At 38.7% G+C, this 27950-nt stretch overlaps 5 protein-coding genes and 1 non-coding gene across 6 annotated transcripts; 3 read left to right on the forward strand and 3 right to left on the reverse strand.

Moving 5' to 3' along the window:
* Positions 1–607: 607 nt before the first annotated feature.
* On the reverse strand, positions 608–5268 carry LOC145909532 (toll-like receptor 7). The gene is made up of 2 exons (XM_082996919.1): positions 2297–5268; positions 608–1375 (listed from the first exon to the last, which is right to left on the reverse strand). Exons 1-2 carry the CDS (start codon positions 5266–5268, stop codon positions 925–927), a joined length of 3423 nt encoding a protein of 1140 aa, XP_082853045.1. The 3' UTR covers positions 608–924.
* Positions 1638–1711, reverse strand: Trnat-ggu (transfer RNA threonine (anticodon GGU)). Its single transcript has one exon. It is a non-coding gene; the product is annotated as a tRNA-Thr (tRNA).
* A 3188-nt stretch (positions 5269–8456) lies between the features above and the next one.
* On the reverse strand, positions 8457–11354 carry LOC145908601 (uncharacterized). The gene is made up of 4 exons (XM_082995910.1): positions 11186–11354; positions 10794–10936; positions 10342–10566; positions 8457–9224 (listed from the first exon to the last, which is right to left on the reverse strand). The coding sequence occupies exons 1-4, from the start codon at positions 11306–11308 to the stop codon at positions 8774–8776; spliced, it is 942 nt and encodes a 313-aa protein (XP_082852036.1). The 5' UTR covers positions 11309–11354; the 3' UTR covers positions 8457–8773.
* A 3755-nt stretch (positions 11355–15109) lies between these two features.
* LOC145908672 (uncharacterized) lies at positions 15110–18151 on the forward strand. The gene is made up of 4 exons (XM_082995994.1): positions 15110–15194; positions 15592–16168; positions 16407–16524; positions 16762–18151. The coding sequence occupies exons 1-4, from the start codon at positions 15188–15190 to the stop codon at positions 17470–17472; spliced, it is 1413 nt and encodes a 470-aa protein (XP_082852120.1). The 5' UTR covers positions 15110–15187; the 3' UTR covers positions 17473–18151.
* Positions 18152–20030: 1879 nt separating this feature from the next.
* On the forward strand, positions 20031–23027 carry LOC145908842 (uncharacterized). Its single transcript, XM_082996165.1, has 4 exons — positions 20031–20091; positions 20291–20857; positions 21060–21192; positions 21735–23027. Exons 2-4 carry the CDS (start codon positions 20415–20417, stop codon positions 22323–22325), a joined length of 1167 nt encoding a protein of 388 aa, XP_082852291.1. The 5' UTR covers positions 20031–20091; positions 20291–20414; the 3' UTR covers positions 22326–23027.
* Positions 23028–23567: 540 nt separating this feature from the next.
* Positions 23568–27018, forward strand: LOC145908923 (uncharacterized). The gene is made up of 6 exons (XM_082996243.1): positions 23568–23615; positions 24059–24635; positions 24705–24834; positions 25269–25437; positions 25496–25634; positions 25834–27018. The coding sequence occupies exons 1-6, from the start codon at positions 23609–23611 to the stop codon at positions 25940–25942; spliced, it is 1131 nt and encodes a 376-aa protein (XP_082852369.1). The 5' UTR covers positions 23568–23608; the 3' UTR covers positions 25943–27018.
* Positions 27019–27950: the final 932 nt, after the last annotated feature.

Genomic DNA, 27950 nt, shown 5'->3' on the forward strand with positions numbered 1-27950 from the left:
CTCAGCCGGTTGAGGTCGATTGACATATTGTGACGTCATGGAGCGGTGGAAACACTCCACACAGCGTGTGAGGGTCACGTGACCTGTATTGCGTCATGACTGCGATTATCGTTAAACTATTGTTTGCTACGACTATGTTTTATTATTTTATTGTGACATAGTACTGCGACATACCTATGTAAGCCTTATGTTCTAAGGACCAAGAAAGCTGTACGTAATAGCGTAGTCACCCAAATGTGAATGTGTCAAACGTGTCCTTTTAGCATATCTTGCCCTCGCATGTAATATGTATGCAAGTAGCATGTTTATTTAAAGCGGAGGAACTTTTTGCTATGTACAAACTAACAATCTACCACGATAATGTGTACCTGTTTTTTGCAATGTATGTTAATATGTGTACAATTTTCAGTAACAAACTTGTTATTTGCTTAGAAAGCGTAAACCCATCTTTTTTTACAAATGCCATTTGCCGATTACACTTGCCAAGCTTCTAATGACATATTACCCACAAATTAAAAACCAATATCAGCATAGCAAAGCAACGCTCTTTATTCGGTGAGCGTGATGCAAATTCGTAACACGAAACGAAACGAGAGAACGGAAAGAGGAAGGCAAAATATCCGTTGCGTTAGACTCACGCGAATAGGTGCCGCCACATGGTCTTATTTTCCGTTTGGTAAATATCTCCTTATTCCGATTATTGTATGTGGAGTCTGTGCTTTGATGCATTTGTAACATGTATTCATGCGAAATCACTAGGCAACAGCCAGCAAAAGTAACAAACATATAAGTGTCATTATTGGAGCCTGTTTAAATAAAAATTCGTTAAACTATACAATTTTTAATAGATCGATAAACATTGCACATTTTAAGCTGGCAGTACAACTGTCGGGTCTATTAAGCGTTAAAACAATCAGCAAAATCTCAATACTCTTTCGGCGAAAAGTTGAAAATTTTCAAGAAAGTCTCTGAAACCTCGTTGACAACCATGTCTCCCTGGCTGGTAGCGACGACGTCATGCGGTCGCCACAGCTTGTGGTCACGCTTGGTTAACAAAGCCCCACGAAACTCACAGTCGGCGTTGAACTGCAACACGCGGTGATTCCCCACATCCGATACAAATATGTTGTCATCGCAGTCGCACGTGACTCCCGCTGGGTATTTGAACTCGTAACCGCAGCCGCTCAAGGGCCGAATGAGACGGATTGGGGACCCGTAGGGGTCGAACACCACCACCTGGTTGCTAAGGTGATTCGGTATGATCACGTGACCCTTGCTGTTGCAGCATAACCGCAAGAGGTCAGTCTTGATTCCAGGATCGAAACTTTCCAGCAAACGACCTTCTACAGAGCAAGTCGATATGCGCATTTTCCGCCTGCGTGGAGTTTGTAATTACGACCAAATTTATCACAATTTCAAACAACAAAAATGTTTAGTGTTGTATGTCTGGCTTTTTGAGCCTGATGCGATCCACAAAATCCACTCCGCCATATTTGCGTCGAAACATTTTCACGTGGAGACGTCATGCATGACACCCCTTATACATAAACAGTCAATTGCTTGCATAAGTGTAGCTTATGCACTTAAGCTGGATCAGCCGCTTTTCCCGACAAGTCGGAGCGAGATCTGAAAAATCAAGCTCCCGGTGAGGTTTGAACTCACGACCCTGGGCTAACCAGGCCCAACGCTCTACCAACTGAGCTACAGGAGCTCAGTAGCTTCACGGGGTATATTGTGGCCAAGGTACACTGGTGCGCAAGCGCACAACTTGTCAGGCGACCATCACAAGCTTAGAGGATCTCCACCACCGTAATCAGATAACGCAGAAATAATACCATGCTTACGCATACCTCTAAATGCGTTCCCGCCTTGCTATGCGTAAGCATGGCATTACTTCTGCCTTCGGTTAAATATAGTTTGCATGTATTTCACGTATTTTTTTAAAACTTTTGCGCATTTAGTGGTTATATTTTTTGCGCTTTACATTGTCAGTGTTGATGCAGCTGCATGCAGTATCCTGGGAAATCTAGGTTGAATATCCACCGAAACGTCGATTAAAATGAACAGTTTTTTTTTGCCAGAAGAGTTTTTCAAGTTAAGTTATTACATAACACGTTATCCACGATACTGTTTCTTTAATATTTAAAAAATCTCATTTGCCATGGTTTAAGATCAACATTTATATTGGTATCCAATATGCTCCGTATAACTGTTATATCAGCACTACAACTCAATATCTAAATCAGAATTCCTAATATACAGCAATGTAACAGTCCATGAAATATAAATAACTTACTGGCAAGTGTTGCTGTTCACGAAGTTCTTTGAAAGCAAGATGATTGTTTTTCTACACTTCTCTATGCTTTCTGTAATTTGGCGTGCTTGTCCAGCGCCACAGTAGACATCGCACCCGGTGATAACGAAGTTGAATCGCGGATACGTTTTTTGCATAACGGGAAGTAACCTATTGTCGACCCAGTCTCCCACTTCATCGTTTGAAGTATCATAGAATAAAAAAACATCGGCAAAGTAGTCAGAATTATGTATATGTGGCTGATGCCGTTCTCTCGAAATCCAATTGGCGCGCAATTGCTTGTGAACGGCACGAAAAACTGCGCCTTTGAACCACTTGCTGTGGACAAACGTGGCTGCAAATAGAAACACGACAATAGCTGAAGTAAACCCAATGCAAAAATATACGGCCATGCGTAAGTCACAAGCTGTCAGGTACGTTTTCCTCAGTACCGAGTGTCCAGCATAAGCCAAAGGAGCATGACAAGCAACGCAACCTCCATAGAATTTGTCGAAGATCGCAGAACAATCAGGAAACATCCCTGGGACATTTGCTCCAGTGCTTTGTGGTGAAACATACCAAGTGTAAAAAGTAAACCACTTGCCACAGGAGCAATCCAAATTGTTCCAACGTATATCCAAGTATTTTAACGAAGACAACACTGCCATGCTTAAAACATCGCTACCCAAAGAAACTATGGCATTATGGCTCAGGTCCAAATGCCACAACAACGGCGACGAAGAAAAATATCCCGGTATTATATAACTAATTTGGTTTTTAGATGCAGAGAAGTACTGTAATTTAGGAAAATATGACAACATGTTGTCGTTAAGCGCATCAATGACATTATCATCTAAAATCAGTTTTACAAGATCTGCAAAATTGCGAAGAACTAACGTTGGAGTTGCAAGCAACTTGTTATGACTCAAGTCCAGGAACTGAAGCTTTGTAGCCCCCAAAAAGAAGTCATTGGGAATCCTTGAAATCCGGCATGATTGCAGGGTGAGTCTGTTTAACCCCGAAAACATGCGCAAACTTTTGTTGGCAACCGCCCCGAGTGTTTGTATACTGTTTTGCGATAAATCTAAATCTGAGATTTGAGCTCCAGTCCAATTCAAAACTTCGCTTGTGTAAAATATCGTTTCAAACACGTATCCATCGGGTCCTTGAATCTGCAAGGTGAAGGGTAGTTTCTTCTGTAAGCAAAATAAAGAATCCAGGTGCATGTACGGGGTGGCTACAGCGTTGAACATCTCTAGAACTTGCAAACTCTTCAAGCCAGAAAATGCGTACCGACTGATTGTAAGTAACGGGTTTCCGCTTAGTATCAGGTATTTAATATGCGGCGTAGCATTAAAATCTTTGCCACTGATATGATGCAGTTGATTATGGGACAAATCCAATATTGTAACGTTGGGAAGAATGGAATCGAAATGGAAAGATAGATTTGATATTTTGTTGGATGAGTAATCCATTACAACCTTCTCACTGGAGCGTGACTCGTAATCTGTTTGAATTTCCATGACACGCTTAGTTTTAGTCAAGTGGAATCTTCTTTTTTGAGACTGCGGCTTTATAAAGTTTTGGGATCCCAACTTGTTGTGGTAAATGAGGATATCAGTCAAATTGGCAAACCCATGCCAGACATCCGCGGAAATAGTTTCTACTCCACTGTAACCGACACAAATTTTCCAAAACCGTGGGAGAGAATGCAACGATTTAAAAGAAGATGCGTTCAACGAACTATATAACGTCAACGACGGATCGTAACGGGGAAAATAAACCTCCTTGGAAGGACCAAGGAACAGACTCTCCAACGATTGAAGGACTTTATAGGTCTCTCCCAGTTGTAGATGTTTGAGTGTGTTTTGTTGGGATGTCGCACAGCTTGAACTATACGATAGATCCAACCATCTTAAATTGTGCAATGATGCCAAGAAACGCGGCTCTTCGAGGTGTTTAAACAGACAATTAAAACTAAGATCCAGTTTCATTAACTTGGTGTTATGAATAAACTGGTCTCGAGGAATGTATTGAAGATTATTTTCGCTAAGCAACAAGACAATTAACTCAGTAAGTTTGTGAAACACTTTGTTTTCCATTGCAAGTGGGTCATCCTGGCACACAATGGTATTTAATGTCAATTCTTTTAAACCCTGAGAATCGTGAAAGTCGCTATTTTTTAAGTACCCTATTGGATTTGTGTTCAGATTGAGAAAGAGGAGGTTGTTTGAGAAAAGATATTTTGGAACTTGTCTGAAAACATTGAAGGACAGATCCAAATTTTCCAAACTTTTTGGCGAGAAGTTTCCCAGTGAGAAGTTTCCCTTTGGGCAAAATTCCTTAAAGGCACCGTAAATAAAACAATTGGCTTTTCCTCTAAACACAGTCAAGTTGGGAAATCTGTTTTCCATATCATCCGGAGCTCTTTTCAATCCAGTCACTGAAATGTCCAGAATTCGAAGCGAGGATGGCAGTTTGTGAGGAAACTTCTCCATAAAGTTGAATTGTAAATCAAGCCATACAATACCTGGTGAATCTCCAAGTTCGACGGACAAACTGCTTTGGCATACAGGCATAGGTGGAATGTCGGTTCTGTAAGTTGCCATTTCCCTAGTTATGCAATTCTTTTCCAACCAAACAACTTTAAGCTTCTTCAAATGCGCAAAATCTTTTTCTCTGATATTTCTTATCGTGTTGCTTCCCAAATTAAGAACCTCAACTCCAGAGTCAAGAACTTTAGGCACTTCTTTCAATCCTCTAGCGCTGCAATCAATATAAACAAAGCTACCTCGAGGAAGTTTTTGAGCATACCTAGATTTTGACTCCTTTCTAAAATACAGTGACAGGAAGCTTTCATTGATCAATTTTCTTTCGTCGCAAGGATTTGAAACGTCTTTTGCCAGAACTTCCGATGAACAAAGCAACATCATAACATAAAATCCCAACATATTTTGTCCCACACTTTTGGTCATGCTTAAAGCAGAGATTCAAATGTAAACACTTCTCCTAAATTTCGAAAAAAGGAAGAATACAGTAAAAAGTTAAATAATCTCTGTCCCATACCTCGAACCATATTAAAACTGTTACAAGTATACAATTAACTAACGGATATGTAAACAACATAACTTTTTACACTTGCACGTCAGTCCATACTTCCATACTTACAAACCTAACCAACATCATCGCTTAAATCGTAAATTGCTTTCCACCTTTACTCGCACAGTGTTTTTTTCAAATAACTGAAAGGCAGGCGAGCACGTACAATATATTGTTGTCTATTTCAACTGCACTGTGGGAGTTCGTGATCGTAAAATGCAAATATTATCATTACAATATGCAAATCAACAAGAATTATTTCATCGGTAATGCCATTGTTATCAAAGGTGTCCGTTCAATGACACAGGCCACAAAAACGTACATACACTTTCTTATCCAATACATTTATATTTCACATGTATGTTCATGCAAAGCACATGGCAACCCTGTTAGTATTACTATCATATTTATCTGGTAAAACCATTTCTAATTTTTAGAATGCCACTGTTTCAGGATATGGATAGCTTTGTTTCCTGTTAATGTATATAATGAAGCAACAAGCCTTTGATTTACATCGTAAAATACACCAACTAAAATAAACAATGCCTAACCGAGGGCTAGATCCCTCTACAGCTATTTCCTGTTAAAGTCTTTCCTGTTAATGTTTTGCCATTTGGCTCTTATATTTCGTTACATATTGGCTATGGTGTAGTCTGTGCCTTTATTGCATTCTCCAACAATTATTCATCTCAACTGTGTACTGTAACATATATTCAAAATCACTTGGCAACAGCCAGTAAAAGTAACAAACAAATGGGTCTTTAATTTTCGTTTTTATTAGAGCCTGGTTTAATTCAAAAATTTCTTACGTAGCTCAATTCCTGACAGATCGGTAAACATCGCTTCGACGCCCTTCCGCTAACTCAGCATCAAGGAAAATGCAAATAAACAGTTTCACAGTCAGGTCGCAAACCCCGATCCACACAATCATAACTGTTTAATTAATTATGTATTTTAAATTTGAATTGATAACCAAAAATAACATCTATTTGGTCTGTTTACACCTGACTGTTAACGCACCCACTGATTTCTCTGTGACATCGGCTTTTATGTGGATCAGGTTTTCGACCTGACTGTGCTATGGTGTTGGTATTTTTCCAGCATCAGAACCTCTGTAGATTCTCGCGGCCATTATAGGCTACTGGCACTCACGTATTTACGGTTATGATGCGTATATTCGTCACTGTCTTTGTTAGTTTCATTGTCTCGGCCGGATGGCGGGCATTCTTCGTTACGTTTAGTCTTTTGTGTTTGGTTGTGCTGCTTATGCTGTCTGCCTAATTTGCTGTTTTACTTTGTATTACGTGCTATTGTGGGGCGCCAACGAGTGTTGATTTATAACTTTGCGACTGAAGCCCCAAAGGCCACAAGTTTTCCTTAAAACAAGACTTAAAACCTATGCTTTTTCTGCTGCCAAACCCATAGTCCAGACAACTGCAGCAACTTTAAAGAAAAAAAAGACGAAACAAGGGAGTTTGTGCAAAACAAATGGCTGCTGTGCTATCCATGCCTGGGGTCGCAACACAGTGGGAGGCGACTGGAATATTCAGCGCAGTATGGCAATGACGGATGCTCTATAGCACGAACTATGGGGTGTTACGTCATCAATCCAAGTAGGTGGCAAAGGAAGTAAACCCAAACTATTTGAACAACTAAATGTTACACAGCGCATATGCGTAAAATGTATGTACACCTCAGGTCCCGTGTTGTGGGCCTTGCATACCATTTGATATTGTACCCGTGTTTGTTGCTAATGCTGCCATTCAGGCATATTACTCAATAATTTAAAGCTTCTCTGGCAAGAAAACCACTTGTTTGGGCGACGTTTTTGTCGTTATACAACAGACCTTCATCAGGACAAGTAAAGTGAAACGCAAATACGGCGATAAATTAGTAACGCGTAAAAAAGGCGAAAAAGAGCGAAACAAACTAAAAAGGGAGCACAAAAAATTAAAAATGCGCGCCAACAAGGAAACGAGATACCGGGGTCTAAGCACAGTGCCCTGAGGTACGCAGGACCATCACGTTCAATCAGAGGGAGTGTCACATGAATTTGCGCTAAATGATAAAAGGGAAACCTTTTCATCTACCCGTTTATCGTCATTTGATAAACGGTCTGCGCGGCACGCCCCCTGATGGAACCTGATTGTCCTGCGTACCTCCTTTTTGCCTTTTTCATGCGTTACTATTTATCGCCGTGTTGGCGTTCTTTGCTTGTCCTATGATGAAGATATGTTGTATCACGACCGAAACGTCGTCTAAAGAAGTAGTTTTTTTGCCAGAGGAGCTTTAAATTAAAAAAATGTGCCCGTTTGTTACAGAAATGGGCAGGGAATGTGAAATGAAAAAACCCATGATCTACTCCAATCGGAAGATAATCGGAGGTTATGTGACCGGAAGCTAGACTAGCAACACCTGAAGATGGTGTACGTTTCAAGATGAGCACCATGACGACAACTCAGCCGGTTGAGGTCGATTGACATATTGTGACGTCATGGAGCGGTGGAAACACTCCACACAGCGTGTGAGGGTCACGTGACCTGTATTGCGTCATGACTGCGATTATCGTTAAACTATTGTTTGCTACGACTATGTTTTATTATTTTATTGTGACATAGTACTGCGACATACCTATGTAAGCCTTATGTTCTAAGGACCAAGAAAGCTGTACGTAATAGCGTAGTCACCCAAATGTGAATGTGTCAAACGTGTCCTTTTAGCATATCTTGCCCTCGCATGTAATATGTATGCAAGTAGCATGTTTATTTAAAGCGGAGGAACTTTTTGCTATGTACAAACTAACAATCTACCACGATAATGTGTACCTGTTTTTTGCAATGTATGTTAATATGTGTACAATTTTCAGTAACAAACTTGTTATTTGCTTAGAAAGCGTAAACCCATCTTTTTTTACAAATGCCATTTGCCGATTACACTTGCCAAGCTTCTAATGACATATTACCCACAAATTAAAAACCAATATCAGCATAGCAAAGCAACGCTCTTTATTCGGTGAGCGTGATGCAAATTCGTAACACGAAACGAAACGAGAGAACGGAAAGAGGAAGGCAAAATATCCGTTGCGTTAGACTCACGCGAATAGGTGCCGCCACATGGTCTTATTTTCCGTTTGGTAAATATCTCCTTATTCCGATTATTGTATGTGGAGTCTGTGCTTTGATGCATTTGTAACATGTATTCATGCGAAATCACTAGGCAACAGCCAGCAAAAGTAACAAACATATAAGTGTCATTATTGGAGCCTGTTTAAATAAAAATTCGTTAAACTATACAATTTTTAATAGATCGATAAACATTGCACATTTTAAGCTGGCAGTACAACTGTCGGGTCTATTAAGCGTTAAAACAATCAGCAAAATCTCAATACTCTTTCGGCGAAAAGTTGAAAATTTTCAAGAAAGTCTCTGAAACCTCGTTGACAACCATGTCTCCCTGGCTGGTAGCGACGACGTCATGCGGTCGCCACAGCTTGTGGTCACGCTTGGTTAACAAAGCCCCACGAAACTCACAGTCGGCGTTGAACTGCAACACGCGGTGATTCCCCACATCCGATACAAATATGTTGTCATCGCAGTCGCACGTGACTCCCGCTGGGTATTTGAACTCGTAACCGCAGCCGCTCAAGGGCCGAATGAGACGGATTGGGGACCCGTAGGGGTCGAACACCACCACCTGGTTGCTAAGGTGATTCGGTATGATCACGTGACCCTTGCTGTTGCAGCATAACCGCAAGAGGTCAGTCTTGATTCCAGGATCGAAACTTTCCAGCAAACGACCTTCTACAGAGCAAGTCGATATGCGCATTTTCCGCCTGCGTGGAGTTTGTAATTACGACCAAATTTATCACAATTTCAAACAACAAAAATGTTTAGTGTTGTATGTCTGGCTTTTTGAGCCTGATGCGATCCACAAAATCCACTCCGCCATATTTGCGTCGAAACATTTTCACGTGGAGACGTCATGCATGACACCCCTTATACATAAACAGTCAATTGCTTGCATAAGTGTAGCTTATGCACTTCGTCGCATTTGCGTGGTAAGTTCACATTTGTCTACACTGATGAAGTCTTTATCGCGAAATATATTTTATGAAATAAAACCCACATCTGCAAAGCTGTCTGCTTTGGCCGCGGTGTGAACTGTTGATACAAATGCTTTGTTTATTGATATGCTCAACTCTCGTGACTTGCAGTTTAAACAAACTCGGATTGCTCAATATCGAGGTTGGCCAACTGAAAATTACGACAATTGTATTGCCTCATTAGAAAATTGGATTTGCGATTAATTACGCGTTGAAGTAGGCATTTGGCACTAATTCCTTTAAAAATCGGCGGCCAAAGGCCCTATTTCTGACTGTTGCAGCCGAGCATCTGGTTCTCAGACAATAGGATACAACGCAGCGGAAATTCGTCACTTCGTCTATATTGTTTTAAAGGTTTAAAGTGGTGGTAATATATACCAGGAGCCCAAGCAATATCCAGACTTAATGTATTTCTTTTTCTATTCCCAATAGTTCTCTATCCCTAAAGACGGCAGAAACCAGCAAAAATTTAAAGATCGCTCAAAGGTACAAAATGATAATCGTAGAAAAAGCAGGGCAATAAACAAAGCTACAAATTACATGGGCCGTACGTGTACTGCAACGCTGTTTTTCAGTGATATTGACGATGCCTAATTATGGCGAAATATGTTAAATTACTCAGGTTTTTTCTCATATAACATGTACTAACAAGTTATACAAGACAAAGCCGAAGTCATTTTTCGTTATGTTGTTTCTTATACAGGTTTTCTTTTATATAACTTGCTCAAAAATCAGATAAAAAAACAAGTACTTGTTGGCCATAAGACTGTTGGGAGATCCCTATACTAAATTTAATAGTTCTATCTATAACATGTAACTTACTACAACCTTTTGGATAATTGCGTACCTGTCAATTACAGTGATTCGGTCCATGCTGTCAACAGCTATAGCGGAAGTAGATCCGATCACCCCCGGGCCGAAGCTGCGAATTTTTCGGCCTTCTGGAGAAAAAATTCCGATCCTCGAAGTCCCATCGAACCCCACGCAGTTAACGCACAAATTTCCATTTCTAAATACTTGAATTCCTTGAGCTTGAAAATTGAACTCTGATATCGTGGTCGGAAAGGAAAATCTAAAAACATAAGCGTTGTGTCACAACGTTGATAATGAATAGGCAAAGTATAATTCAAAATTAGTCCATTGATATATTGCATGTATATTTGTTGATACCTTTACGGTGTGCTGGTTACACAACTTTTGTATACCATAGATATTATGCACACAAACAAAAACAAGGCCCTGCAGTAATGAAGCATAATCGTGTGTGCGAAATGACCTGAAGTGTTCCCTTAAACTTACACTGGTTTCCGCTTTAAGAGGTCAATAGCCTGGATCCTTTTATTCCACAAGTCGCAGACGTACAACAACTTGCCGTCTTTGCTTGGGGCAAAATGCTGAATCCACCCCCCGAACTGCCCCGGGGCTTTACCTTTACGCCCAACCTGGTAGAAATATAATTAAGACTCTTGCAATATCGCTAAGTTTTATCCCAGGCTGGTGCTAATGGGCATAGTGAGCCCGTAATAATAGTTTATTGATGCAGTTCACTATTTTACTTTTTGTGAGTTGAGTTTGGTCAGCATAACAGTTTGTATCGCAATGGCACCTGTTTTACGGTTTCATATCCCAAATATGTAGCCTTAAAATCAGGTTCAAGTATTGTACGAAAAATACACTTAACATTTGCTTACCTCATAGGTGTAATTAACATATCCTTGTACAGGTATTGGAGTAAAGGGCGCCCCCACTTCCGAGTACGGATCTTCTTTTACGCTTGCGCCTCCGGGGACAACAGAATGATATGGTGACGTCATTCACAGTGTTTGCAGTAATAACTACAAGTTGGCTACGGTACACCTACCGACTGTATATACCACAAGCGTTTCGTAAAACTGAAGGGCACGACACCAATTACTTGCGCTCGTACTGTAATTGTTCTGGATGACGTCATACTTTTCATTTGACGTCACGGCGCAGTAAACGCAAATCGCAAAAAGAGCCTTTAAGCGGAAACTGCCCTTTTAAACTCTTAGCATTCATAGTATTTCCGGACAGGTTCTGAATAAAGTATAAAAGTTTACAGCTCTTGAGATTTTTAACGGAACTTTTCCCGCGTGTAAGGTATTTCGACCAAAGATTTATTCCGCTTCTTTTGTAGCTGCAGTCGACACAACAATGGAGCATCACTATGCCACGATGTCCTTCCGCTAATTCACCATTAAAGTTTCTTAGGCTGCATGTCAACATAGCTATTCTTGTGTAACAGTTTCCAAAGATCATCATTTTTTTTTTATGTACGCTCAATCTACGTTGACATAATCTTAGGTTTCAACCAACAAACAAACCGTTAAGTCAACATTTATACACAAAATTAATTTTCTTTGTCACTAAATGTGCAAAACTAAGCACAGCACCATAACAAAACTATACCTGTTGAATTATATGACTAAACTAAGCACAGCACCATAACAAAACTATACCTGTTGAATTACCCCGCACAATCGACACATTGTGACGTCACACAGCGGCGGAAATACTCTGCACTGTATGTGAGCGTCACGTGACCCGTTTTGAGGATGTGTTGAGCTGCTGCGTCATGCCTGTGATCATCGTTAAACTATTGTTTGTTATGACTATGTTTTATCATTCTTTTGTGGCATGGTACTGTAACATACCTACCTAGGCCTAACATGTTCTAAGGACCATGAAAGCTGATACGTAATAGCGTAGCATCCCAGTGAGAATGTGACAAATGTGTTCTTTTAGCAAATCTTGCCCTCGCATGTAATATGTCTGCAGGTAATATGTTTATTTACGCAGGGGTTCTTGAACTTTTTTACCTGCTACGCGCTTGGGATGCACCAATTATAAATCTATTAGGATTTGTGCATGTCGTTAATATGCGTATAATTTTCAGTCACAAACATGTAATTTGCCACCATTTTTCAAAAAAATCTCTTTGAATTGCAAGTTTCGTTTATATTGTTACGCGATGCGCACTATAGGGCGTCGCACACTTTGGGAACCACTGATGCAAAACGATAACGTGGGGCAAGGATGCCTTATCTACATTTCTAATTAGAAATGCTGTTGCTAAATTCGTTTAGAAAGCGTAATCTCATATGTTGGTCGAATTTTACGCGAAATATTTCTTGCTCTTGAGTTCCTATATACCCGTTTGTAAAGGTATATATTTTACAGGTTACAGTCCCGATTATGTTGATGACATATTGGCCACAAATTTAAAACTAATAGCAGCATAAGAAAGGAATGCCACAAAGGTAGGAAGTGGTACAATTTAGCTTCATAAGCTACTGTAATTGCATTTCACAAAGCAATAATCCGTTGTACGTGTTGTTGCCTACATAACGTAGCTTGACGTCTGAGATGTTAGGCTTGCAGAATGCCTCACAATAATAATTGAGCCCGCACACCCCACTACGGTTTTATTCCCTTCGCCATTAAAAATTTTGCTTTGGTTTAAGGGTTAACTGGTGTAACATGGTATTTTAAACAACGTTGACAACAGGCTATCAATTATCAATGCGTTACTAATTTGTTAGGTTATGGACGTTTTGGGCTGAAAACGTAAAAAAACTTGGTCTTCAGCTGACTAGAGCGACTAGATCAGTGTTTACCAAACTTTTTTTCCGCTGAAAACTGCAAGGTTATGCAATTTGACAAGGAAACCAAATACTTCATAACCGCTTTTCATGTAACAATTGAATAACGGCCGAATTTCTGAGATACAGCTGATCAAAGTCGCATTTTCACCGCTGCGAACGAAATCGTGCGAAAGCGAGATATTGTTGCGTGACGTCATAGAAGGCGCAAAGCGTAGGAATGGAAAACATTGTAAAACTGGTTGAGTAAAGTATTGTATTAAACAGGGGACAAGTGAAACAAACGGATTTTGATATTAATTTGCAGCAGGCAGATGGCAGCTGTTTCGACCTATTATGTCTTATTTAGTTGTGGAATAATAAAACAGTTACTGGGACAGGGTGTTCTTGTTGCCACAGCATTTATGATCGCTAACGTGATGCATGAACTTTTGAAAACACGACAGAGACAAACCGTGAATTTAGCATTGTTGTTTTGTCCACTCACAGCAAAATATAGAAATAGGTTAATTGAATTTTGAGGCTGGCAAAGACCGCCGAGAAAAACCGACCAAATTAGCTAATTATGCAACACAACACTGTTATTCTGTCATAGTACCACTTTTTGTCCGGCAGTAGCGTTGCCTACGAGTTCGCGTCATAAATGATTTGCTTAATACGGCACAATCAACCTCTAATGTAGTTTTCGCAATATAGTTGTAACTAGAAGTGTTGGAATCATCAAATTAAAGTCAACACAAAGGTGAGGTTAAAGTTATGACATCACATCCAAAATGACGTCATGTAATGTCACTGAGCAAAGAAACGCACCATTTCCGTCTTATCGACGTACAAAGTAATGTCGTTGCTGCTATACCTTTAGTTTTACGCAAAGTTGCCATGTCATATGCACTTTAAACTGTAAATACGCGCCGTAGTCAGCTACATGTAATTTGTGAATCTGTCATAACTTGCATTCCAGCTCAGGCCTAACAGACATGTTTTTTGAATAAAACTAGACAGTATTGTATGAAACCTTTAAATTCGGGAATCTCTGAAATAGATTATTGCAAACCGCGCCGAAGGACGCCACCATAATAATACAATTTAAATTCAGTTCAGGAACTGGGATACTGGGATACACCTCAAAGCTAGCTCGTGAAAGCTATGCTTTGTTGAGCCGACGCACTCATGTGTAACGGCCACGACAACACGAAACCAAAGTTTTCTGAATCTAGACATTTGTGAATTGCGCAAAGGTTAGGAACAAATTATGGGAAGATTAAGAGTAAAACTTTGTCCTGATGAAGGTCTTTTGCCAGAAGAGCCTTACATAACCAAGTAATATGCCTAGCAGCATCAGCAACAAACTGTAAAACTTTGAAGTAATAAGTTCTATTACATATATATATATTTGGTGAAAAAGGTTTAAAGCAAGCAGTAAGGTTAACTTGTGTGAAAAATCCTACAACAGATTATAGTGGTCATCTGTATACAGCTCACATAAATCATTATTGGTTAGTTTAGAAATCACGACTCTTCTGGGATCTTGCTATCACCCGAGCTATTGTTTGCAACACCTTTGTTTGTTTAAGAACTGTCACTGCATGTGCGGTTTGCTACGTCAGATTCCGGTAATAATTAGTCAGCCTATATGTGATAATGGTTCACCCTACATTACTTAAGTTAAGTTTAGTAATTGATGGCACGTGTTTAGCATTAAATGGGGTGGGTAGATTTTAAGCAGTTCATGCATTCCCTGCATTCCCTGCAGAAATTGATATTTTGAATTTTAACATGAATGTGTCTACCCTCTATCAAAGCTGTGCGAATAAAATCCAGTACCCCTAAGCCCAGGCTTGCGGCTAGCCAGGTAAATTTGTTAAACATTAACCCGTAAACCGTTTGTGTCGCTACGGTGGTGCGTACACATAGGTGTGTAGTTTGCACTACACATGGAAGCAAATATGAATCAAATGCTGACCTGTTTTGATCAATGGTAACTGCCGGAAACTAATGTGTATGGTGTGTATTCCACGTAGGTATTAGTAATAGAGAATCAACAGAGTGAATGCAGGCGATAGGATTGAAATGGAAGGTAAGTGAAAATAAGTGTTACAATATATTGTGGTAAAACCGCTGACAAATGCACGAGAAATCAATTTAAACCTTACTACTTGCGAGAATAAGTATACAATGTATCGTTAACAACCTATAACAACGTAAATGAACAACAAATATCGCAAATAAAATGGCATGAGCACAGACAAAACGAAAAAAAATATTGAGTCGAAGCATAATCCAAAGTGCAAACACAACGGATGACAATGCCGCTACATTCGCAAACAGCAAGCTAACGTGTTGACTGATATACCTTATACAGGCTTATAGTATAGCATTAACACTGTCACGCTAGCAGCTTATAGCGACAGTAGGTTTATACATTCCATTCTTCAGAATTTTAGCCTATATGATAACTAATATATTTTTCACAGATAATTTGACAACTTTTAGTTCCCTATTGGAGGGTGGTAACGGAACTTGGAAGGAAGCCACGCAAAAGGACAAAACTATTCTAGAACATGACGTCACAAACATAACCGGTGACGCATTATTGGATCGTCTAATTTTTTTGTCCGACCAAAAATGGCTGGGCAAAATGTGGCACAAGTTTGTTGTGTCGGGAAAAAACTTCTTCAAAATCAAAACCAGCCCATGTTCAGATGATTCGGGTCCGGCCGCCGAGTTGTGGGAAGTTCAGGATAAAAAAACACGAAAGTGGAGCAAAGATTTCCGGAAGGTTTTGGAAGGTTTCAATGACTATTTCACTAAGTTCCTTCGCGAGCCGCTGTTAAACCATTTAAGGGTGGATGAAGCCAAAAACATGGCGGCCATTTCTCTGCTTTTTGAAATAGCCAGGATTCCTGGTGATATGCGCACTGTGAACAGAAACGATGTCGCTAGAGCGATTCAAGTCGGATTGTCATCAGACAAGGGTGATGCAGATGATCTGGTCAATCTCTTTGTCAAAGATGAAAACGAGAAAGTGAAGTCGTTTATCAACATAATGAAGTATGGCCATAGGTTTAACAAATTACAATTTGGTAATGATTAAGAGCACAGCGCAATAAACGTTTCTTGACAAGTTTGTTAGTTTGTTGATATGAATCTTTAACTTTTTAATCCAAATATGCTTATTTTCATAAACTGTGGTGGTAGAGGCTTTTAAACCAAGAAGCTAAGTCAAGGTCATAGTTATGTATATGTGACGCACTTTTCACAGCATTCCGTTGATAATTTGTTTCAACAGCCGCGGTAACAAAACAGAATTCCTCACGCAAATGTTCCTGCGTCGCAACAGCATTCCACAAGAACCCTGCAACCCACAAACACCAAAAAAGAGAAGCAAAACAATGGACAGCCTAGAGGTAAATATCTCAAACTTTCATGATTTGTAATATACACATTCCAATGGATTTAGTTTCAACGATATATCCCAGGCCCTTTTTATGGTAGCTTACAAGATGATAAACCATTGATATGGCAAATTTTATATCTGTGCGCTAGGAGCGAAGACTCGTAAAATCTGCATTTCTTTACACACTCTCAATGGTGTTTAAGGCTGAGAAGTTTATTTCTAAAATTTAAGATCCTGTTACCTACAGGAAGGTGATGTTGACGGCCCCAATGCGCCCAAAAAAAGGACACAAAAGACTGCAACGTCACAAAAACACAAGTTCGGAATGCCGCCTTCACAAAAACATGCGGTTCAACCACTTATTCCAAGCACCTATGAAAGTACAACACCTAAAAAGCAACTAATCTCACCCATGGAGGAGTTTGGTTCGTTCACTCCCTCATTAGAACAAACCAACAGTAAGCCCTCACTTGTACCAACCCCCAAGAACAGTCAGAAGCAAGAGAACGAAACACCTTATGATATGAAACCACATTTTCAAAAAAACACTGCGTTTGGTTTGTCGACCACATCAACAGGACTAACTGATCACAAGGTTCCTTTTGTGATTCCCTCAGCCTTCAGTCAAAAGCCATTAATAGGGACATTACTTGAGGTTGGCCAGAAGTCACCTTTCCCAAAATCTACAACTACCGTGCAAGGGGCGCCTGGCATCGGAATGACGCAACTTGCAGCGACATCAAGCAAAAAAGGGGAGACCAAACCAACTCCGTCCGCCCCAATTAAAGTTGAACCAGCAGTGGTCTGGTCACCATCAAACAAACCAAGTCAAATACAGTTAAAGAAAACCCAGATGGAGCAAATATCGGCACAAACTCAACTCAACCCGTCACAAATTGCGGAAATGTTTCAATATTTGCAGCAAATAGAAAAAGAAAAAAGAGGGAGCAATTCTTAGTGTTTTGAACATTATGTTGTCTGCGCAGTGTGCAGTCTTTTTGTACCGCGATATAATGTTGGACTCCCTAAAGTTTTATCTGATGATTACTTGAATGATATTTAGGATGTGTGTGTTTATGTATTATCGATCCTCCCCATACATTTATTGTTTTAGGTGTAATTATGGTCGTAACATGTACTATCTCTTAAATTGCAAATTGCACAGATTTTCAAAGCAGCTGAATATCACAATTGATTTTTATCTGCTGCAATTGGCGTTACGCGATTTTGTTGTCATTTCTTTGCCATGTTTATGTAATTTTACTGCACAATTTTAAGGGGTTAAAGGCACCAGTTACTGTGCGTTAGTTGTTGTTTTTCTCAGCGCCATTCTTCTGATTCTTTTATGATTGTCTCCTCGGCCTAATACAAGTCTGACTACGCAATAGCAAAACCCTTTGGCGCTTGTGGCACCACATATCATGGTCATATGTTCTCTTCGAATGTTCAGCATCATTGGGTTGCTGTTGGCAGTCTCGTACAATCCTAGTCAAGTTGCGGGATTACGTCTTACAAGCGTTTGGCATTAACTGCAGCGGCAAAACCGACCTGAAATTGTCCTTACTTTAGTTCTTTCCAAGATCACATTCGGTGACTGCATACTCTTAAACGAACAACGCCGACTCAAGATTTTGCTTTCCTTGTGACAATTCTGTTGCCAAACCGTTCCTTGTTGCGGTGAATCCTACTTGTGGTCGAAAAGGGATATAAACAGTCAGTGAAAGTGTAAAGTAATAAAAAATGTACCTTGTGTGTTTAGCAACTATTTAAATGTGTATCATAATTGTAATACATTTAGCTACATAAGATCCATTCAAACATGGCTTAAATTAGCAGCGTGTCACTCCATCTAGTGGAAAAAGGAAAAGCAACATCTTTATGGGCAAAAAGAGAGTAAACGGAAAAACGACATGTGTGGTATGATTTGGAAAACGATAGCAACCCTGTCACCACTTGTAAAATATTAACTTGTGTTAGACAACTGTAGCTAATATTTGTCTCATACACTTATCATTTGTTAGCGAGGCAAATATACAAATAAGAAACGGTTTGATCTTCGTGAGGACATTTTACAAGATATCGGGATGGAAATTTTCAAATGTTCTATTTATAAAGCATCAGGCTGCAGTTGAATTCGATATCAATGATTTAATGATTAGGCAACTAATAGGTTTTGATTCTATCTTGGAACAATGTAAAATTTTCAATTGTGTGTACTATTTGTATAGGCCTATTTGTGTATTATAGGCACATGAAAAATTTTAACTTGCGTAAGGCAACTGCAGCAAATATTTGTCCTAGGTTTATTCTGAATAAGTCACACAAACCCCATCATCGAATGCAAAAAGGAAAAGTACCGTTAAAATAGGAGAAAGTTGTCGTAAAAGCTACGCTATTTTGATCGGACGCGCTCATGTGTAACGGCCACGACAACACGAAACCCAAGTTTTCTGATAAAGGCAACGGCGTTTGCAGAAAAAAAACTAGACAATTGTGAATAGTGCGAAGGTTAGGAACAAAGTATGGAAAGATTAGGAGTAAAACTTTTGTGAAAAATCCTAGAACAATTCATATAACAAGGCGAAATTGATCAGTCAAATATATTTTTTATCTCATTTGGTTATATAAGCAATGAGACCTCATAGGTCAAAACATTGGCCATCTGTATACAGCTCACAGAAATGAATTTTGGCTAGTTTAGAAATCACGACTCTTTTGGGTGCTTGCTTTCACCTGAGCTATTATGTTTACAACACCTTTGCTTGTTTAAAAGTTGTCACTGCATGAGCGGTTTGCTATAAGTCAGATTCCGGTACTAATTTGTCAGCCTATATGCGATAATGGTTCACTTAACTTCACTTCACTTAATGTTAAGGTTAGTAATTGATGGCACGTGTTAAGCATTAAGCTGGGTGGGTAGATTTTAAGCAGTTTATGCATTTCTTGCAGAAATTGTTATTTTGAATTTTGACATGTGTGTGCCTACTCTCTATCAAAGCTTTGCGAATAAAATCCAGTACCCCTAAGCCCAGACTTGCGGCTAGTCAGGCAATTTTTTTGAAAACCAGTGAACCGGTTGTACCGTGACGGTAGTGCGATGTGATACACATTTAAACAGTTGCTAGAACACAAAAGGAAATAAAATAGGAAAGGGCAGCATCATTATGGGCAAAAAGAGAGTAAACGGAAAAACGACATGTGTGGTATGATTTGAGGAAAACGATAGCAACCCTGTCACCACTTGTAAAATATTAACTTGTGTTAGACAACTGTAGCTAATATTTGTCTCATACACTTATCATTTGTTAGCGAGGCAAATATACAAATAAGAAACGGTTGGATCTTCGTGAGGACATTTTACAAGATATCGGGATGGAAATTTTCAAATGTTCTATTTATAAAGCATCAGGCTGCAGTTGAATTCGATATCAATGATTTAATGATTAGGCAACTAATAGGTTTTGATTCTATCTTGGAACAATGTAAAATTTTCAATTGTGTGTACTATTTGTATAGGCCTAATTGTGTATTATAGGCACATGAAAAATTTTGAGTCCGAATCGGAGAGAAATGGAATGTAAGTATAAACAATTAACAATACAGTGTATTAATCTTCGATTGTCATTTTCCTACATAAATAATGCACATCGATTGATAAAACGGTTAAGTATTACCGCCCAACCCCAAAATACCTGTCATTATGTAACAAAGTACAATAATTTTTGGGCGGTGAAACATTGTATTACAGTTGTTTTCATGAAGATTATTTTCCGTAGATAATATGCAAACATTCTGTTCCTTATTGGACGGCAACAATGGATCGCGGAAAGAAGTTTTTGAAAAGGACCAAAACATTCTAGAATATGACGTCACAAACATAACGGGTTATTAGATCGTCTCATGTTTCTATCCGACCACGAATGGCTGGAATGGGATTGGCACAAGTTCATTGTTTCAGAAAAAAACTTCCTGAAAATCAAAGTCAGCCCAAGTTTCGAAGATTATCCTGTTGCTGAATTGTGGGAAGTCGAGGGAAAAAAGACAAGAAAATGGAGCAAAGAATTCCGAAAAGTTTTGATTGGCTTCACCGAATATTTCAGCAACTTCCTGTGCCAACCGTTACTTAACCACCTGCTAGTGGATGACGTCAGAAACATGGCGGCTGTTTCCTTACTGTTTGAAATAGCTAAAGTGTCTGCTGATTCGAGTAACGTGAACAGAAACGATGTTGCTAGAGCTATAGAAATCGGATTGTCATCAGACAAAGATGACGTAGACGATTTGGTCACTTTGTTCGGCAAGGATGGGGGCGATAAAGAGGAGGCGTTCATTAATATAATGAGGTAAGTGTACACCTATTTTTCGTTTTTGTTCCACTTTACAAAAGTGCTACATATCAGTCTGAACAAGGGAGATGGATTTATGATATTTACAAACATTCCAGCCCCAGAATAGTTTAAGAGATTGTATCAACCTTGGCTAGTAGATCTACATCGTTATACTTACCATGCACTAGTACGAAATAATTTAAATTCTTACCCACAGTCGCAATAAGAAACCCGAATACTTGGCTCCAATGCTCATGCGACGAAACAACAAATTGACTCAGGATAAGTCACAAACCCAATCGTCGCATGCAAAAAGCAAAAATACGGTTATAACAGGAGAAAGTTATCAGGTAACAATATGCAAACATCAGATATTAGTGTCAATATGGCCTATCTCCGCAGTGTCAGTTATAGGCACCACGAATAAGGGTGTGCTAGTTTTGATGACAATAACGTTTTACTTGTATGTTAATTATAAAGGAATTTTCAGAACGGAAATGCAATGTTGCCTGTTGTTTTAAGTTGTGATCCTATCTACAAAATATTTGTAAATGGTAATTACTAGTATGTTTACACAGGAGTGAAAGTTAGGTTTGGGCTGTTTCGCACTCCCATTGTTCAAAACATATGACTTCTCTGACACAGCTAATAGCCTACAAACTTGTTGACCTGTATAACTCCTGTACAGAATCCTAGTTGGTTTAACAAAGTTTCTCCTTGATATATACATTTTACCTGTGCTTTTCCTGCTAGGCATCATCAGTAGCACTAAAACACATAAACAACTTATATAGGTAATTGTCACGTCATGGCTTATAGTGTAAAAATTCACGCAATGCTTGTTGCATCAAAATAAAAGAAGTCAACCAAAAACCGCTAATTTGTATTACAGAATGTGTTGAGAATTGATCCGGTGAAAAAAACAACTTCTAAATCATCAAAAGTCCATGTTAAAGTAAAGAAAGAAAAACCAGAAAAAGTCCAAGAGTTTTCTGATGAAGAGACGTCGAGTAATTGTGGTAGAAACTACAACCGACACGAAAACCTTTCTATCAACGATATGGGATACAAGGCTGTACAAAGTTTCATCGACACGTATTACACAGAAACACCAGTGAAAAAAGAAAAACCTTCTCATGCAGGCAAGCGTAAAGCAGACAACCCCTCCAGCGAACCCAAGATCAAGCGTAAAAAAAATCCTGTAAAATGTTCTTATGATTTATCAGATTCCAATACGAGTTTTTCACAGTCCAAAGATTCTGAAGAACACGTAATGAAGAAGAAAAATCTAAGTAAGCCCCAAACAGCTAAGGGTGCGAAAAACCTGCCGACGACATCCTATTCGAGGTTGGTTCAAAATGCCAAAGCAAAACGTCAGCTTCTTCTCGCCAAGAAAAAAAAGGCTCCCGCACAGCGAAAACGCACTCAAACATCCCAGAAAGCTTCATCTATGCAAAAATACAAGTTTGGATTTAAAGACTAAAAATTACTTTTGGCTCCCAAAACGAGATTATTCAAAATAAAGCAAAAAAAGCTAAGTTCTGCGAAGAATTCTTTCGCTTTAAACCTGAAATGAAAACGATACTATTTTAATTGGAGCTGTTTTGACTCTTTGACAAAATTGCTGCAAACATATACTGGACAAACGTATCGGTGTATATAGGATGTCGCACGAAACAATGTCCAAATATATCTGCACCACCAAAACAAACAAAGCAAGTTTAACTTATTCGTGTCCTATGCTTTGTTAGTTGTTGAACTTTTGTTGTGTTTGATTATGCGACTACGGCGCAGAGGAACAATGTTGCTGCAGAACGAGTGTTTTTTTTGTCTGTTCTTTAAGCCCTTTTTCTTTCGTCACTTGTTCCTTGTTTCGCTTTATTAGCTTCGTGTGATTGTTTCAATTGTTTAATATTATCAAGGACAACGTCAGGATATAAACGCGACTTTCTTTTTTTGAATTTCATTCTGTAAACCGATCCGTAATCACTTTTAAGGCTTTTGTTATCAACTGCAGTTGACGTGGGTATATTTTTTATTTCGTAACAGTCTTCTTTTTCGGTTTTTATTCACTACAATATCACAATTAGACCTTGTGTCGAATACAACGGTTTGAGCTGTTAAAAGCAGTATGTAATGTTATCCTTTGTGGCAGGTGGGCTACCGGTAGAGTTGTGCTGCTGTAATTTGTTAGTTTATTGTTTTTGTGTTTGTGTTTGAAAAATTTATTGTGCTTGGAAATCTTATTGTTGGAGTATGAACATATGCCACAAAAATAAACACTGTAATAAAAACCACGAATAGATTTTGTGCTGTCTATGTATTACCTTCAAAGCCAATTACTACTTGCAGTGGAAAGTACAGTTTTTCTGCGTGACGAATGAGTGAAGTGTAAATGCGTGGGATGATGCATGCGTGAACAGGATGACGTCATCAGGTGAACGTACTAAAATAAGTAACACCGCACCGATGACTAAGGTGGAATGCAAATTTATAATTACCACTAAGCATATGCTGTATAGAATAGTAACGTTTATTTAGAACGGCCCGCTATATACTCTCCAGAAATGACGTTGACGTGCAACAGCGTCAGATAGTGGGCGAAAGCGGAAATACGTTATGAAGCGGATAATAGCTTGTAAGTCAGTCATGACGATGTATTTTCCACGTGACGTTACAAACTTATGTAGTACTTGGTATTTGCAGTTTACAATATGCTGTTTCAGGTGAATGCAAGAACAAATGTAACGTGCATTTATAGGACAAATGGAAGGTGTGTATAGTTTTGCTCATATATCCATGGTCACAAGATCTGTCATTGTTGTATTTATTAGACAGGAAACATGTTCATTATTTTCAGGCTAAAAAAAAATTTTTTTTTGGGTTATTGATATACATTGCCATTAGTTCTTGTACATCTCGTAACAGAGTCACTTGTAAAGCATTCAACGTTCATTGTCTATGATTCATTTTATGTTCGAGTGGTTAATGTGTAGACGTGTTATACTTGGCATTAAAAGTTGACTTAACAATTTACCCGCGATAATTAGAAGTTCTATCAACGCAAGGCTAAAAGACGTAACAGATATATAACCTAAGGAATCAAATCATTTCAGTAACTGCCAGAAGCAGAAAAAATCACAATAAAATTAAACTTGTTCAATGCAATAAACATTAATGATGAATTCTTATCAAGTAACTCATATTGTTTTGCAGGAAACACGACAACTTTTAATGCCCTGTTAAGAGGAAGTAACGGGTCTTGGAAAGAAACGACACAAGCAGGACAAAATTATCTAGAACATGACGTCACTTTTATAACGGGTGACGCGTTGTTGGATCGTCTAATCTTTCTGTCCGACCACAAATGGCTGGGAAGGGATTGGCACAAGTTCATTGTTTCTGGAAGAATCTTCTTCAAAGTCAAAGTTTGTCTAAATTCAGATGGTTCCAATCCTGTCGTAGGATTGTGGGTTGACGAGGCAGAACAAATTAATAAATGGAGCAAAGCTTTAAGGAAAGTTTTGGTTGACTTTTCCGAATATTTTAATAACTTTCTGTGCAAACCACTAAGGTCTACACTGTGGGTTTACGACGTTAAAAATGTAGCGGCCATTTCTTTGTTGTTTGGAATAGTCAGGACTCCTCCTGATATAGATACAGTGAACAGAAACGATATCGCCAGAGCAATTCAAACTGGATTATCGTCAAGAAAAGATGACTTAGACGATCTTGTCAATTTGTTCGTCGATAATAAAAGCGAGAAATTGAAAGCGTTTATCAACATAATGAGGTATGTGTTGTCGTGTTTCACTTTCTTTAACTTGAGCTAAAGTTTATTCCGGTTTTGTGCTTTCTGCAGTCGCAACAACAAAACTGAGTACTTGGCCAATATGTCCCTGATTCGCAACAGTGTAAAAGCAGCAGAGACAAAAAATCAATCACCAGAAATGACAACAAAACTTGAGAACAAAACAAAAGAAAATCAACCGGTAAAATAGTGTGCTTGGATCAGTACCTTTCAGGCGTGTGTTTTTGTGCCTAGATACAGCGTTTTTTAATTACTGAAGGATTGATGTAGATAGCCTACACCTGGTCATTATAATTAGGCTTTTTTTTAAAGTACGTGGTGTGATTGTTTGTAAGGTAAACGTAAACTTTAATCTATAATATCATGAACTAGTTTTTTATTTGTTTGGCAACGACTATTTTATTTTCAACGCACCATATTATGTTCATATGACGTTTTATTCTTATTAGTATTAATGGATTAGTAGACGTTTTATTCTATATGTGTGTTCAAAAGCGAGCTACAGATACGAAAACTGTTTCAAACTAATAGGTCTCATCAGTTCAGCCTGGTGACTAACACATTGTTGGCTAAAGAGATTATATATTCGGTTTATTTTGGTTCCCAAATGTGTAGAAAGTTCTCGGTAAAAATCAGATGGTGGAAAAATGTACCCAAACATCACAAACCCTTCAACAACAGAAAGGGCAACCAGCAGCTTCTGATCGAAAACAAAAACATGCTCATGTGGAAATTTCCGGCCAAAACTTCGAAAGCAACGTCGTTCAAAATAACGTTTGTACAAGTAAGGTAAATTCCATTTACGTGAAAAACCTCATTTCAGTGTTCTCACCAATCTGCAGAGAAGGAACAAAAGCCTAATAGAAAACGGAAGTGTGGAGAAGTTTCTTGTACGTCAAATGCAAAGAAAGCGAAATTGCTTCCTGAAATTTCACATAATTTTCCAAATTTGTTTTTAACTGAGTTTTTAAAGGATAACAGGTAATAACGGAATGAGTTGCGGCCTCAAACAAATAGTGTTGCATGTTACAGCTGGTAATGTTAACTTGTACACCACTCTTAAACACTCACTTGACGCATTGTAGTCGTAATTTTGCAAAACCGGATATAAAACTTATTTAGTCACTTCACACATTAAACGCCAGTAACAATTAAGTATCAAGTTATCATGATATCACAGGTTCAAATCCTTTAGTAGGAACGTATTCGTTCTCGTCGGCGACAAGACCAGAGGTTTTCAAGTTTGTGACAGACTCACTGCTAAAAAAGAAACTGTACTTCGGCCATAAGGTTTTTTTAACATAGAGCACACTGAGCTTTCATTTGTAGGAATATGTTTTGTGGAAGTTTTAATACCTCTCTGTTTGAGACTGCTAAATAATTATCATATTATTAACACAAGCAGTTGGGTGGGTTGCCTATAGCCATATGGCCTGTACGTAGATTTTTATAGATAAGAAACATTGGCCAGTCAAAAGTCGTTTTTGTAGAGTAAGTACGGCCGATTAAAAAAAAGAGCTCTTTAATTGATTTACAAATAGATTATATCGCAACACTTACCTTCTACCTTTCGGAAATTAACAGTGGGGCATTTTTTCGCATGACAAATTCCGAAAGATTCCCACACTTGCAACACACCATGAATTAACGCTATCCCATGATAATTTAGTGAAAACGAGAAACAGAAAGTTGCACTTAATGGTGCAGTTAACCAATCTAGAATGACCTTTTTTACCAAACTTCCCCTACCTTTGTACTTTGTGACTGAATAATATCCAAATACGTAAAAATAGATCTGTGATTCTCTAATTTATTTTGTTTGCTACACACTTGGAAAGATTCACCGCACATGTCACTCACCATTTATCCACTCATTGGGATGATTTGTTTCAATGTATACAATTTTCAATCGTATAAGGCTGACTGAACTTGTTATATGCCTCTAATTTTTCGACAACCTCCGATTTTCTCTGTTTAACTCATTACGCAAAGCACTTGGAAACTCAAATTCGCGCATAGTTTGAATACCCCAGCCGTAGGCCGATTCATTTAATCACCTACATGAATAGTTCCCCAACAAACAAACACAAGAAACGATGTCAATAATTTGTGAGCCGTAATGAGGTTAAACAGTGTGCACTGTCTATAATTTTTTTTTATGACCATGCGGCGCTTATTGTACTGTCCCAGTCATTTATAAATGCTACAATTTTGATTTGTTTTTAAATAAACCACGAACTGAATATTACAACAACAGAGTGCTCTCAATGCGTGACAGAGTTGTGGGGCAAAGGAATGTAGACGTAATCGTAAAAGCGCCGACGTGGAAACAAACATTGACTCTGCACAGATGATTTACGTGTAATGACAGGAGCTCGTTAGTTCGAACTTACGTGTGGCGAAACCTACTACAGGTGTATTGGAGTTTCATCTGACAATGTATCAGAGACTTTCGCCGTATATACTAAGGCGGAAATGCGTCATAAAATTACAGGTTATAATGAATTTTTCCACAGTAATATGAGATACCTAACTATGTAAATTAATATGTTTGCAGGTTTATAATGAATGTTATAATTAAACTATAGTTAAATAGCTTTAAAATGGAAGGTAAGTACGTAGTTAATACATTGCAATGACACTATATACCATTAAATGGATAAGCACTTGTCTTTGGGTACGGTTTTCACAGTCTAAAAATTACCTTTTTGTGGCTTGTTGTTATTAACATGAAGGGCCAAGTTGGTTTTATGTGCCATATATACTGACTGCACGGCTGATTGTAACATAGAAGTGTATTGGTATGCGCAAAAAGCATATTGTTGAAGCATAAGACAAAATTCATCATAAGAGCAATTTGTATCAAACGTGCAATATCACTGTCATGTGGAGTTTTAAAATTAGACTTTTCTAACAAAAATTGCTGATTGAAAGATTAATATTTACACAGACGACTTAACAACCTTCAGTGCCTTATTGGATGGAGGCAACTCGACATGGAGAAAAGTTACCCAGAAAGACGAATACATTCTGGAACATGACGTCACAAACATAACGGGTGACGCATTGTTAGATCGTCTCATTTTTCTGTCCGACCACAAATGGCTGGGAAGGGATTGGCACAAGTTCATTGTTTCAGGAAGAATCTTCTTTGAAATTAAAGTCAATCCCATTCAGGATAAACTAACTCCTCTGGCTGAATTGTGGGAAGTCCAAGGAAAAAAGGTCAGAGAATGGAGAAAAGACTTCCGGAAGGTGTTAAACAGTTTCTTCGAATATTTTGGCAAGTTCCTTCGA

This window comes from Ascidia mentula, chromosome 7 (genome assembly GCF_947561715.1).
Source record: "Ascidia mentula chromosome 7, kaAscMent1.1, whole genome shotgun sequence".
Classification (NCBI taxonomy): Eukaryota; Metazoa; Chordata; class Ascidiacea; order Phlebobranchia; family Ascidiidae; genus Ascidia; species Ascidia mentula.